At 43.8% G+C, this 13513-nt stretch overlaps 2 protein-coding genes across 2 annotated transcripts in view; both read left to right on the top strand.

Moving 5' to 3' along the window:
• Positions 1-13513, top strand: part of LOC138962728 (ganglioside GM2 activator-like) — a 431559-nt gene that overhangs the window by 121102 nt on the left and 296944 nt on the right. The gene's annotated exons all lie outside the window — the stretch shown is intronic.
• LOC138962723 (hexokinase-4-like) overlaps positions 226-13513 on the top strand; it is a 17740-nt gene continuing 4452 nt past the window's right edge. The window contains exons 1-12 of the mRNA XM_070334651.1: positions 226-537; positions 4793-5053; positions 5710-5878; positions 6137-6276; positions 7063-7144; positions 7694-7836; positions 8507-8606; positions 9275-9354; positions 9826-9938; positions 10725-10880; positions 11865-12004; positions 13437-13513. Of these exons, the coding sequence (XP_070190752.1) occupies positions 4982-5053; positions 5710-5878; positions 6137-6276; positions 7063-7144; positions 7694-7836; positions 8507-8606; positions 9275-9354; positions 9826-9938; positions 10725-10880; positions 11865-12004; positions 13437-13513 (1272 nt within the window). The 5' untranslated portion in view covers positions 226-537; positions 4793-4981. The remainder of the gene's footprint in view (positions 538-4792; positions 5054-5709; positions 5879-6136; positions 6277-7062; positions 7145-7693; positions 7837-8506; positions 8607-9274; positions 9355-9825; positions 9939-10724; positions 10881-11864; positions 12005-13436) is intronic.

The following is a 13513-nucleotide window of genomic DNA, read 5'->3' as shown; positions in this document are numbered from 1 at the left end:
CGAGGTGGGGGTAGGGGGGGTGGGGTGGTGGTGTGGTGAAGAAACGATTTGTGTCACGACGAGAAATGAACTCTGGGTTCATGACACCAAAAGAAGGTAATACGTTCAAGCGTTGGGAGTTTGATGATGAACTAAGAAAGAAGCAGAATTCTGTCAAGCGCCTGTACACGACGAGCAACAACACTCGGGGTTCATGATGCCACTGTGTAAAGAAGTCAAGGTCACTCGATCGGAAGTGTGCTTGCTTCTGTGTTGTGTTGTGTTGAAAGCCAAATTAACACAAAACAAACCTAGATGTGAATGTGCTCTCTAGGCTGTGGTTACATCATCACAATCAACATTGTGACGTGTTTATATATGCTGTAAATAGAACCAGTGCTTAGGTTTTTACACTGTGTAGGATTCTGTGTTTTCGTTGCTGCAGAAATATGCACCGTCTTGTTTCTGCGACAAAAACATCTGTTGTGCATGTGTTGCATAAACTCCTGCGGCAGTCAGTGTCTAGGTTTGTACACTGCGATAACGGTAACACCATAGGTACGTGTTGCGTGTGCTGTATTGACTGTGACGATAAGTTAGAGCATGATGGCTGAGTGTCCCGTAGATCGATGGCCCGCGTGAAGAAGAAAGCCGCGAATATTTGAGGTAAATCAATAATTTCAAAAGGGAAACCCAACTGAAGGCAATCATATAGCACACCGGCACGGTTGGCCTAGTGGTAAGGCGTCCGCCCCGTGATCGGGAGGTCGTGGGTTCGAACCCCGGCCGGGTCATACCTCAGACTTTAAAATTGGCAATCTAGTGGCTGCTCCGCCTGTCGTCTGGCATTAGGCTATGGGGTTAGTGCTAGGACTGGTTGGTCCGGTGTCAGAATAATGTGACTGGGTGAGATATGAAGCCTGTGCTGCGACTTCTGTCTTGTGTGTGGCGCACGTTATATGTCAAAGCAGCACCGCCCTGATATGGCCCTTCGTGGTCGGCTGGGCGTTAAACAAACAAAGAAACAAACAAAAATCTTATGGCACAGGCGATTGGAGGTCAGTGTTATATTACCACAATGCCGCAAACGCTGCCTTGTTTCAGAATTGGAGCTTTTTACACATTTGAGGCAAATCATCTAAAAAAGGAACCCCTTTGTGGACAATCGATATCACAGGCCAGTAGAGACTATGATCAGTTAGTATTTTATTAGTACAAAGTAAACACTGCCTTGGTTCAGAACTGGAGCTTTCACACATTTCAATGATTTTAACAGGGCTACACGTTGAGCGACTTCAGAAATTACCCGATTGTGAAGTAACGAGCACATTTTAGGAAATATAGGTTTTAAGAGCCGGCGAACCCTTACTAGGCAGTCGGCTTTATCACACTGGCCTGTTGAGGCCACTAATATAAGATGTTTGATGGGTTGTTGACAGACCAGCTTTTTTGTCGGTCCGAGGGGGAGCATATCGTCTTTTGTTTCATATTTATTGACCAAGGCCGAAGGCCGCGGTCAATAAATATGAAACAAAAGTCGATATGCCCCCCGAGGACCGACAAAAAAGCTGGTCTGGCAACACACCATCAAACATCGTTTTTGTCATCATTTTGGTGGTTCAACATTGAGTGAAAAATCAACACAGGGAGCCATGGTTTGAAACGCGAGTTCTGTTATTATAATGCATGTTCGGGGCCCCAGCACGTTGTTCAAAGCTGGCGTGCGAAAGCAACTTACTGTGTGTGATTTGAGTTTATAATGTTGAGACAAGTATGTCAGGTTTGATAATGCGAAGTTCTGTAGGTTCCGACTACAGAGTGGTGTGTGAAACCAACAGTAAGCGCCTTTGAGACGATAGTGCCCACATGTTGCATTCGAGCGATGGGATTGTCGTATTTCAAACGAGGTGATTTGCTTGCACAGTCAGCGTTGACCATCTCACAACAGATCTGTTATGTGGATTATCGTGCGACGTTCGAGTCGGGGGCAAGGAATCGCAGGAAGCAAAGATGAGTCTTTTTCCATTGTCACCTTTCTTTCCGGTTGTTGGTGCATATAATATTGTGTGGACAAAATGATGCGACGGCGAGTGTTTTTTGCCTCCAAGATTTTGTGGTGTGGGTATTGTTTTGCTCGTTTCATACCCACACCAAAACCTGAAACACACCCCACCCCACCCCCCCCCTCCCTCACAATCAGTCCATGAACACAAACACTGACACACACAAATTAATGATCAAGTTACCCCCCCCCCCCCAACCCTTCACTTGCACACCTGCAACGCAGACGATCATATTATTGATTAAATATTCATATAGGTCAGTGTTGGGTTTTTTGTTCTTGTTTGTGTTATTGCAGAATCGGTTTTCTCTTATTGCTACACGTGTCTCTTCATTACATTTCACCATCGCCCTACCACCCTGCCCCTCTCGGTATTCCACCCCTCGGTTTTCAGTGGTAAATATTAGTAATCGAATATTGAAGCTACGTTGAGTCAAAGGTCACAGAAGATTTGCATCGTGCAGCACTGCACGAATACTGGGTCAAAGGACACAAACGATTTGCGTCGTGCCGCGAAGGAAAGATAATCGCGATCTTGTTTCTCATTGCCTCTCTGTTTTTCATTAGACTTGTCATTCTGCTTGCTCGGCTTTGTCAGATGTCTTCATTTCTTGTTGCTATGTTCTTTGCTTTTTTATTATTATTTTTTTATTTGCGCTTAGTTTATCGATACAACGTCTTGTGCACGGGTCAAAATGTGTGTGTCAGGGGTCAATTGGTTTGACGTTCGTGTTTCTCCAAACAGAGATACACGCACTCCATGACTTTGTGAGAAGATAAAACATATCGATAGGTTTCATTTGTTTGCGATAAAGCATAAATGTATGACCTTTGATGAGGTAGTTTTGTTTTTTGTTTACATTTGCCAGTTTGCCAGTTCGTATTTGGAACTTGGCGAAGCAGTGTCGTCTGTTTTGGTCTGGGGAAACGCCAATGAAAAGAGCCGAAGAATCCTCGAGCGTTTCTATTGGGTTTGCTTTTGATTATCCATGTAATAGGGCTTCCTGCAACTATGGTAACCGGGGATTTATTCCCCGGGGAACATGAGATTTATTCCCCAGGTGCTTGTGAATGAAAACTCGTGAAAATGATGACAATATATAATATTACAAAGCAAACACTACCGCAGTACAGCATTGAAGACAGTTTTGCGAATTTTAACAGGCCGATACACGTTGAGGGCTTACGACGGTACGATTGGGACAGAACATCAACCAAACAGCACTTAGCTTAGCGAGATAACACGTGTGTCCGCTAGTGTGCCGTGTTTGCTTTGCAAAGGTTACACGTGTGTATACCTGGGTCATCTCGTTTGTTCGTTAACTACAACTGACACATCCAGTGTAGGTCTTGGATTGAGACTGAAGCGGCTTGAATAGTGTCTGTGTTATTTGACCTCATGTGTTGATGGTCTTTTTGACAGGTAGGACGATCAAGATGTAGAGGTTACACGCCGAGTCTCAGTGATTATTAAAAATAATGGTCGAAGTTAGCGGATCATGAAAAATGCGAGCTTTAGCGAGCTTTTTCATGACCGCGAACTGAGACCATTATTTTTTATAATCACTGAGACGAGGTGTGTAACCTCTTTATTCCTCCTTTCTTCAGTTATTCAAAGAAAAGAGGAGTTTTTTTGCGAAAGTTTGATCGAATCCTATTCACTCAACCAGTCAACCTGCGCAGGCGATCGATTAATGCGCGGTTGTATAGTTCCGTGCAAATCATTCCATTCTGTTAACACTTCTTGTCAGTGTTCCTATTTTGGACTAAAATCAAGTACACAGATATGCTGTTATTCTGCTGTGGCGGCAAAGGCAGATATTGTGTGTTCTGTATATGTTTTGGTATCGCTTAGGATAATGTTCTTTCGTCTAATGGGACTAGCAGACGAACTTTTGCACCCGTGTTCCAACGTTAAAAACTGTATGAAGTTCAGTTTTCTGGGGAAAATAGTGTATGAAACCGCTTTATGTTGTTTAAATTGATGAGATGTGTGCATTTGGTTGCGTGTGATCTGTTTATTAAATGAAATATTGTTGAAAACTGACCGTCGGATTGCAGTCTGTTGTCGAAGAAACTGAGTGAAAAGAAGGGGAACTACTCTTGTCGCTAGACAAAGTATGAGTTACTTGCCTTGCGGGAAATTGCTTGTGATGAACGTTTGAGCACGGCAAATCTAGATTCAGAAAACATGGATTTTATATGAAGATTCATGTGTTCAGGCCTGTAGTTGTTAATTTAAATGCGGTATGTTTGTATTGTTTGCTCCAGAGATGTATACTTCGTACGTTAGAGCGTTCGGAACTTTTCAGTCGCAAAAAGTAGTACCGAAACAGTACAACTTCTCAACCCATTGCACTATCGAGGATTCAGGCTGTTGCTGGGTCGTTATTTGTTTGGTTGCTGGGTCATTATCGAAAATAACTACCCCTACAAGTTTACAGAGGTAAAGAAGCAGAGGGGGGAATAATGGATATTACGCGAGCGAAAACACAGATAACCCTAACCGAGACAGGCTAATAACGCTGCGCGCGCGCGTGTCAGTGTGTGTGACAGTGTGTGTGTGTGTGTGTATGTGTGTGTGTGTGTGTGTGTGTGTGTGTGTGTGTGTGTGTAAGACTCGGAGAGCCAATCAGTCGTGTCACTGACAAGCCGCAGTTTTGCAGATCGGCTCAACATTCACAAATACACCCGTACTCTTTTAAAAATGAAACTAACGTTACCGACGTTATCTACATTTTTTCTTTGCAGAGTTTTACTGCTGATCCTGCATGTCTCAGTTCAAACGTTGTTGGGTTAACCAGAGTGGATGACTCGTTGAAGGTGATAAACATTACAGTGGATCGAAGTGTTTCAACTGAGCTGGTGTTGGTATTGACTGATTCAGTCACGACATTTGTGAGCTGTGCATATTCAAGACAGCTCCAGAAGTGTTTAGCCATGGAACCTATCACTGAAGATTGGAAAGGCGGCCAATTCTGCAAAAACATCGAACCCAGCAAAAAGAAGAAGGTATGTACTGGATGACTTAAATTGGCAACTTGCAGACAGAGAGGCTGGCAGGCAGACATGATGTACGCACGCACGCACGCCACACACACACACACACACACACACACAGATCACCACCACCACAACAACAGACAGGCCACAACCATCATCGTCATCGTCGTCGTCGTCGTCATCATCGTCATCATCATCATCATCCATCATCATCCATCATCATCCATCATCATCATCATCATCATCCATCATCATCATCATCAAAAATCCTTCTCGCGTACACCATCACGATCACCACCACAGATCTGTCCAGGCCTTTACATGGGACAAGTAAATCTTTCAACTTGAACACCTACCAAAATTCAACGGCCTGGAGTAAAAATCCAGTTGTTGAATAAATTTGGTAACTGACACCGGTGTAAATTAAATGCACAATCAACTCTGAAAAAACCCACCCAACTCAGTATGTACAATATTAAGAAGCAGCCAGGCTGAAAATTTAAAATGTATTGTCATGTGGTTCCAGGAACTTGTCCCATGTAAAAAGCCTGACATGTAGGGGGTGTAGGCCCTACATGATCACGAAGGAAGGCATTTACAGTTCAATGACAGAAGACTTCTGACAATTCAGTGACATCATTCACACCAATATGTTTTCGTTTCAGCTAGCCAAAGTTCTCTCCGAGTTGGTACTGACAGCAGACGATATCGAACGCATCATCGCGGTGTTCACCCAACAGATGGACATGGCTAACAGCGCCAAGCCGGACATACGCAGCAAGTCGGACCATCTGATGGAGAACACGCACATTCGGCAGCTAATGGATGGTACAGGTAGGATTTAATTGTAATAAAGTGAATTCTGTTGGTGTTCATTGTCTGTGCGGATTAATGCTTGTGTGGCTCACTGGCGGCAGTACTCCAAACAAATTTCTGTTGTCTTAACTTGAAATAAGGACCTGGAATTCGTTGTGCACTTGAACACTTGAAGAATGTTATCGGATGACACACATGATGTTGTTGCAAACATTGTTATTCTAAGGGGGCGGCAAAATATAACTGTTACACCCATGTATTCTGTTTTTCTGTCAGAAAATGGCGAGTATCTTGGTTTGGACCTGGGAGGAACGAACTACCGAGTTGTGCTAGCCAAGTTCAAAAACGGTGTTGCTGACATCACCATACAGAATTACGTCATTCCTGAACACGTACTGAGCGGTCCGTCCAGCGGTGTGAGTATGATGATGACACAAACACACGCACGCACGCACGCACGCACGCACGCACACACACACGCACGCACATGAATAAAAGCATTTGCATGTACAGTGAGTAGAACCTATCTAAAGAGACCACCCAAGTGACTGAGAAAAAGTGGTCACTTGACTCAGGTGGTCTTTATGGACAGGTGATTTATATAGTAAAAGGCATCGGGGATCTTTTGGTTGGTCTTAATGGGCAGGTGGTCTTTAAGGACAGGTGGTCTCCAGGGCAGGCTCGACTGTATTAGGCTATGTACATAAACCCAAACACGCCACAGGAGCTTGCTTGTAACAAAGTGTCGGACAGGATACAGTCGATTGAACTACAATACAATACAATCGAATGCTATGCGATACAATACAATGCGATGCGATGCGATGCGATGCGATGCGATACAATACAATACAATACAATACAATACAATACAATGCAATGCGATACAATGCAATGCGATACAATGCAATGCAATGCAATGCAATACAATACAATACAATACAATACAATACAATTTTATTATCTCAATTAGAGTGTGTATACCTTCTATACATGTGCATACCTTCTCCAATTATGGACTCCCTTCAGACAGGCACTTTGATACAAGCTCTTATGTTCAAAATTCTGTGACTTTCTATTGTTGGTCATGAAAAGAGAAAACTGATTTTTGAATTTTGACTGAATTTGTGAAGAAAAAAAAGAAAGAAAAGACTGAGATACCATGCATCCTCTACTGAAGTGAACAACGCTTTCTGTTTCAGGCATTTGACTTTATAGCAGACGGTATACGGCAGTTCTTCGAGAAGTACAACATGAAAGGCAGAACAAAGAAAATCCCCTTAGGTAAGTGGTATGCATATATAGAAAGGCAGTTAAATCTCATACATGTTACATTACTGAAATGAAAGGATGTTAGTCATCATGGCGTTTGGCTGTACAATTACAGTGAGTTTGGTCTTTCACTCAGTCGAGTTATCTCTCCCATACCTGTACACGACAAGAGGTTTCAACCAGAACTGCTTTCATGTCCGCTGTGGATGGATAAGGTGGTGAGTGTGAGTAGTAAGTCGTCCATTGGAGCAGACTGTGGTTGACTAACCCCAGGACATTTAAAAACATTTTTGGTCAAATATAATATAATACTTGTGTATAATAGAGGATGAATTGCTGCTTACTGCTTTGAATGCTGCGTGCGCAGTTTGGTGTTATTTTTCAAAAGGAATGACTTAATTAGATCGAATTTTGTTGACGTCTTTGCATTTTAAACCTGCTCACTGCATAAACAAGACACTGATGTTGTCTTCTTTGATAAATTATACAAAAATCTTACAAATTAATCGGAGTCTTATGTTTTCTATTTGCAAAGAACTTACGTGATTCTGTTTTGCTCAGGTTTTACCTTTTCGTTCCCATCCCGCCAGAAAACACTGAAAAGCCAGACGCTAGTCACGTGGACAAAAAGCTTCAAGTGCCCGGATGGACCTGGCCTTGACCCCGTACAGCTGCTAGAGGAAGCGCTGCAAAGAAATGCTCCTGTGAGTGAGCTTCTGTTTGATTGATTGATTGATTGACGAATTGATTGATTAATTGATTGATTTATTGTTTAATAGATTGATCGATTGATTGTTTAATAGATTGATTGATTGATTTAAGCGTTTTGTAAACTTACTATTCTTGTTCCTTACCTGTTGGTTTTGGGATGTTAGCTGACGATCTGTTATGGATTTTATACGACATACTTGTTCAACGTGACCAGTGACTGCATGAAAATCCTTTGAAGAACAGTACTGGATAAATCTGGGAAGGTCACCTTAATGGACTCCTAAGACTTAACTATTGACTATTGTAATAAAGTGCTAAAATGTAAACCGTCCATGAATAAAGGAAAACGAATTTATTAAGCGACGTACAGTCCCCCCCCCCCCCCCCCCTTTGAAGGCTCATCGATTTAAGACAACACCCCCCCCCCCCCCTTCCACATGGTTTTGAAACCATGATTTTGCGGAGTCTCTGTTTATAAGCTCTTTCAGTTTACCATTATTTTAAGATTACCTCCCCTGCTTTTCTCACAATTTCGGTGGTTTAAACAGGGGGTATCATCGTAATCTTTTTTTCATTGCCTTCTTTCAAATCTTGTTCCGGCCAAGTCGTTTCTCATTATAACATGAGTGGATGATAATGTTGACTTCATTTGTGTGTGTGTAGGACGTGCCTGTTGAGGTGGTAGTTGTTATGAGTGACACCACCAGTACCCTGATGGCAGGAAACTATGTTGACAAGAAAGCCAGGATCGGACTCATTCTTGGTAACTCAATGTGTGCCTGTGGTGGGTTTTTTGGGGGGTTGCGTGTGCGTGTGTGTGTGTGTGTGTTTGTGTGTGTGTGTGTGTGTGTGTGTGCGTGTGTGTGTGTATGTGAGAGAGAGAGAGAGAGAGAGAGAGAGAGAGAGAGAGAGAGAGAGAGAGAGAGAGAGAGAGAGAGACGGAGAGAGAGAGAGAGAGAGTTGAATTGAATTGAATTGAACTTTATTTTACAAGGATTAAGATTTAAGGCTATGTCTTTTCTTATAATCTGTCCTGACCTTGTGAGAGAGAGAGACAGAGACAGAGAGTCTAAGAGAAAGAGAGAGAGTGAGAGAGAGAGAGAGAGAGAGAGAGAGAGAGAGAGAGAAAGAGACAGAGAGAGAGAGAGAGACTAAGAGAGAGAGAGAGTAAGAGAAAGAGAGAGAGAGAGAGACTAAGAGAGAGAGAGGGAGGGAGAGAGAGAGAGAAAGAGAGAGAGAAAGAATAAGAGAGAGAATTGAATTGAATTGAATTGAATTGAATTGAACTTTATTTAACAAGGATTAAGATTTAAGGCTAGAGAGAGAGAGAGACACAGGCACAGACAGAGAGACAGACACAGATACAGAGAGACAAGCACAGAGACAGACTCAGAGAGATGTTAGATTTAGGCCAGATACTCTTTTGTCTAGGTACGGGGTGCAATGCCGCTTTTGTGGAAAACCTTGACAACATCGAGCGGTGGTCAGGCGACAGGAAGGATCCACAGCATGTGAGTTTGTCATCAAAGCACTATATCCTTTAATAAAGGCACAGTCCTGTGACTTTAATGATTGTAATCAATAGCGCTTGCTTTACAATTGGCTTTCCTTTTAAAAATGAACAACACAAAACTTCAGCATCAAGTTGGAAAATACTGAATTTCTGTATGCGGCTGTTTAATATTTTTGGTACTATTTGCGTCTGCTTTTTGGAGTAAAAAGATAACTGAGATGTAAAAATATACTCTCAGCCAAACGCAAGTATCAAGGAGCGTGAAAGGAGTGTTATGATCCACTGCAGATACTGTCGAGAAAAGACGAACAAAGTACGCTTTAAGGCAAGAAAAGGTCAAATTAATTTTAAAATGACTTGCTGAATGACAGCAAATACATACTACCGCAGCAATTTCATGGCTGGTTGTTTCTATTTTAAAGTTATTGCAATAGTTGTTGTTATTGTATGTTGTTGTTGTTGTGTCTAGGTGATAGTGAACGTGGAGTGGGGAGCCACTGGAGACAAAGGATGTCTAGATTTCTGCAGGACCAAGTACGAGAAACAGCTGGATCAGTTGTCCAACCACCCAAAGTCCTTCACGTAAGTTGCCTTTCAATGAATCAATACGGAGGGTCATCTTTTGAAAATTAATTAGTTACGACACCGATTGAATGTATCGAAACTCCATCAAGTTATGGTACGATGAACGGCCTTACTGCAGCAAGGAATGCAAGACCTCTACCGTGCCGTGTAGGAGGTTGCTCGTTCGAAAACTTAGAATTCATCAGATTTTAGTAGACAATGAGTATGTCCAGGACTGGGCTTAATATCCTACATACCTGAGAGAGACCACCTATGTCATCAACTGAACCATATACTCACACGTGTGTATATCATGTAAATCAGTGAGGCCGTGTCAAACTACAGTCTGGCAGGGACCTTATTTTCCACTGCTCATGATGACAATTTAAAGTCTATGAGACAAACGTCATTCTCGAAATACGTTTGCGTTTGCTGTTTCCTTTGGAAGAATTTTATACTCGTTGCTGTTGCTCGCACTTTAATAATCGAAGAAAAACCACACAGGCAAATGTCCTCAAAAATGTGTGTTTTCTTAAAAATCCGATTTTATTTTGTGAGATATGCTTTGGACACACACACACACACACACACACACACACACACACACACACACACACACACACACACACACACACCATGACCAATATAGGGACTCTGGGAGACAAACCTCACCCTCCGCCCTCGTTGAAACATTCAGTCAAGTATTGACTATGTACATTTAAAAGAACCTGCTCGTGTAAATCTAGTATCATACAGCAAGCCATTTAGAATTCTCTATGCCGGTATAATTATGTTTGTGTGCAGATTTGAGAAGTCGGTAGGAGGACTGTACCTGGGCGAACTGGTGAGACTGATGCTGGTGGAGCTAGCCAAGGAGGGGCTGGTGTTCGGGGGATATCTTCCTCCCTCCCTGCAACCCCCCTGGTCACTCACTGCAACGCAGATCACTCAGATAGAAAGGTGAGAGAGAGAGGGGGGGGAGAGAATGAGAGAGAGAGAGAGAGAGAGAGAGAGAGTGTGTGTGTGTGTGTGTGTGTGCGTGTGTGTGTGAGAGAGCGAGAGAGAGAGGGAGAGAGAGAGAGAGAGAGAGAGAGAGTGAGTGAGAGAAAGAGAGAGAGTGTGTGTGTGTGTGTGTGTGTGTGTGTGTGTGTGTGTGTGTGTGTGTGTGTGTGTGTGCGCGTGTGAGAGAGAGAGAGAGAGAGAGAGAGAGAGAGAGAGAGAGAGAGAGAGAGAGAGAGAGAGAGAGAGAGAGAGAGGAGTGTGTGTTTGTGAGAGAAAGAGAGGGAGGGTGGGAGTGTGCGTGTGAGAGAGAGAGAGCGAGAGAGAGAGAGAGAGAGAGAGACTGTGTGTGAGAGTGAGAGAGAGAGAGAGAGAGAGACTGAGAGAGAGAGAGAGAGAGAGACTGTGTGTGAGAGAGAGAGAGACGGAGACAGAGACAAAGGCAAGGCAAGGCAATGTTTATTTCAGAAACCCCAAGAGAGACAGAGATACAGACACAGAGAGGGACACAGACAGATACACAGAGAGAGGGAGAGAGAGAGTGTGTGAGAGAGACGGAGGGGAGGGGGGGGGGGGGGGGGGCAGGTGGGTGTTGTGAATGTGTGTGGGTGCGTTTAGTGGACGTATTTCATTTGAGTTTTTAATGTTTTATTCCCCCTTCACCATGTAATCCGCTACATACTTTCTGAGAATTCAAGGACTCGTCTGTTTTACACCTAGTCAAGTTTTGACTTCTGATGGTATCCCCAGACGTTTTTCTTTATTTCACGATAAACTTGATGCAGTCAGTCTGCCTCATAGTCTCAATAATTACTGATCTCGGCTTTTCAGTGTTAATCATGTACTATCGAGCCGACAAATTGACTCAATGTTTGGATATCGCTTCATGCGGCTTGTTTCTTTTCTGAAAACTGTTAATTTTCTGTTTGTTCTTGCTTCTGTCAGTGACAAGGGCGATGACTCGTCCAACACAGTGTCGGCGTTGAAAGAACTCGGAGTTAGTGACCCTGATGCTGATGACGTGGCGGTGGTGCGGGAGGTGGCGGAGATGGTGTGTCGTCGTGGTGCTTACGTCGTGTCCTGCGGTGAGTCAGTGTGTCAACGTTAGCAATGGAGCCAAAGTTGAAAGAGCCACCACATGTTGCCGTCCCGAGCCAAATGGGCAGCACTGGTTGTAAAAGCTCCGAGACTTAGGCAGCACTGGTTGTAAAAGCTCCGAGACGTGACTTAGGCAGGACTGGTTGTAAAAGCTCCGAAACTTAGACAGCACTGGTTGTAAAAGCCCCGAGACGTGACTTAGGCAGGACTGCCGTTGTAAAAGCTCCGACTGAGACTTAGGCAGCACTGACTGGTTGTAAAAGCCCCAAGACTTAGGCAGCACTGGTTGTAAAAGCCCCGAGACTTAGGCAGCACTGGTTGCAAAAAGCTCCGAGACTTAGGCAGCACTGGTTGTACTGAAAAGTCCCGAGACACTGGTTGTAAAAAGCGCCGAGACTTAGACAGCGCTGATTGTAAAAAGCGCTGAGACGCGGCTTTGGCAGTACTGCAAAAAGCCCCGAGACTTAGGCAGCACTGGTTGTAAAAGTCCCGAGACTTAGGCAGCACAGGTTGTTTAAGCCCCGAGACTTAGGCAGCACTGGTTGTAAAAAGCCCCGAGACTTAGGCAGCACTTTTTGTTAAAGCCCCGAGACTTAGGCAGCACTGGTTGTAAAAAGCCCCGAGACTTGGGCAGCACTGGTTGTTAAAGCCCCGAGACTTAGGCAGCACTGGTTGTTAAAGCCCCGAGACTTAGCGGGCAGCACTGGTTGTTAAAGCCCCGAAACTTAGGCAGCACTGGTTGTTAAAGCCCCGAAACTTAGGCAGCACTGGTTGTTAAAGCCCCGAAACTTAGGCAGCACGTCTGGTTGTTAAAGCCCCGAGACTTAGCGGGCAGCACTGGTTGTTAAAGCCCCGAAACTTAGGCAGCACTGGTTGTTAAAGCCCCGAAACTTAGGCAGCACTGGTTGTTAAAGCCCCGAGACTTAGGCAGCACTAGTTGGAGAATTGATATGATCATGGACACAACAGCCTCGACGGGAGAATACGTCATGCTGGTAATGTTCTTCGATTGAATGGCACGCAAACTGTGGCCGAGCAAGGTAGATCAGTGAGCATGTCTAAAGATGTTGGACCAATCACTACCAACCATGTTAACCTTTGTTATGTACTTAATAGCATTGCTTCAAATAAGCATTATATGCTTCAGTAAGTAATCTTAAAAGCCATGTATTGTTTTTTGTTATGATAAAAATTGAAACAAGTTTTGTTTAAACCATCTCAGTACCGATCATTCATTAACTTTTGCTTAAAAGGTTCATATCATGTATGTCCTTACAAGAGTCGGGAGATGCAAAGCTAAATAGTAGCATCCCCTCCCAGATTCAAAGCAATAGCCCCAGGATCACAAGTCCAATGCTTTACCAACTAACTTGTAATGATCATAATCTAGCAGACAGCTGTAATATGACTGGTGTGCAGGTCTGGCAGCGCTGGTCAAGCGGATGGGACTGGCCGCAGTGACGGTGGCCATTGACGGGTCAGTGTACGAGCGACAC

This window comes from Littorina saxatilis, linkage group LG3 (assembly GCF_037325665.1).
Source record: "Littorina saxatilis isolate snail1 linkage group LG3, US_GU_Lsax_2.0, whole genome shotgun sequence".
NCBI lineage: Eukaryota > Metazoa > Mollusca > Gastropoda > Littorinimorpha > Littorinidae > Littorina > Littorina saxatilis.
This window is presented reverse-complemented; position numbering and strand designations above follow the sequence as displayed.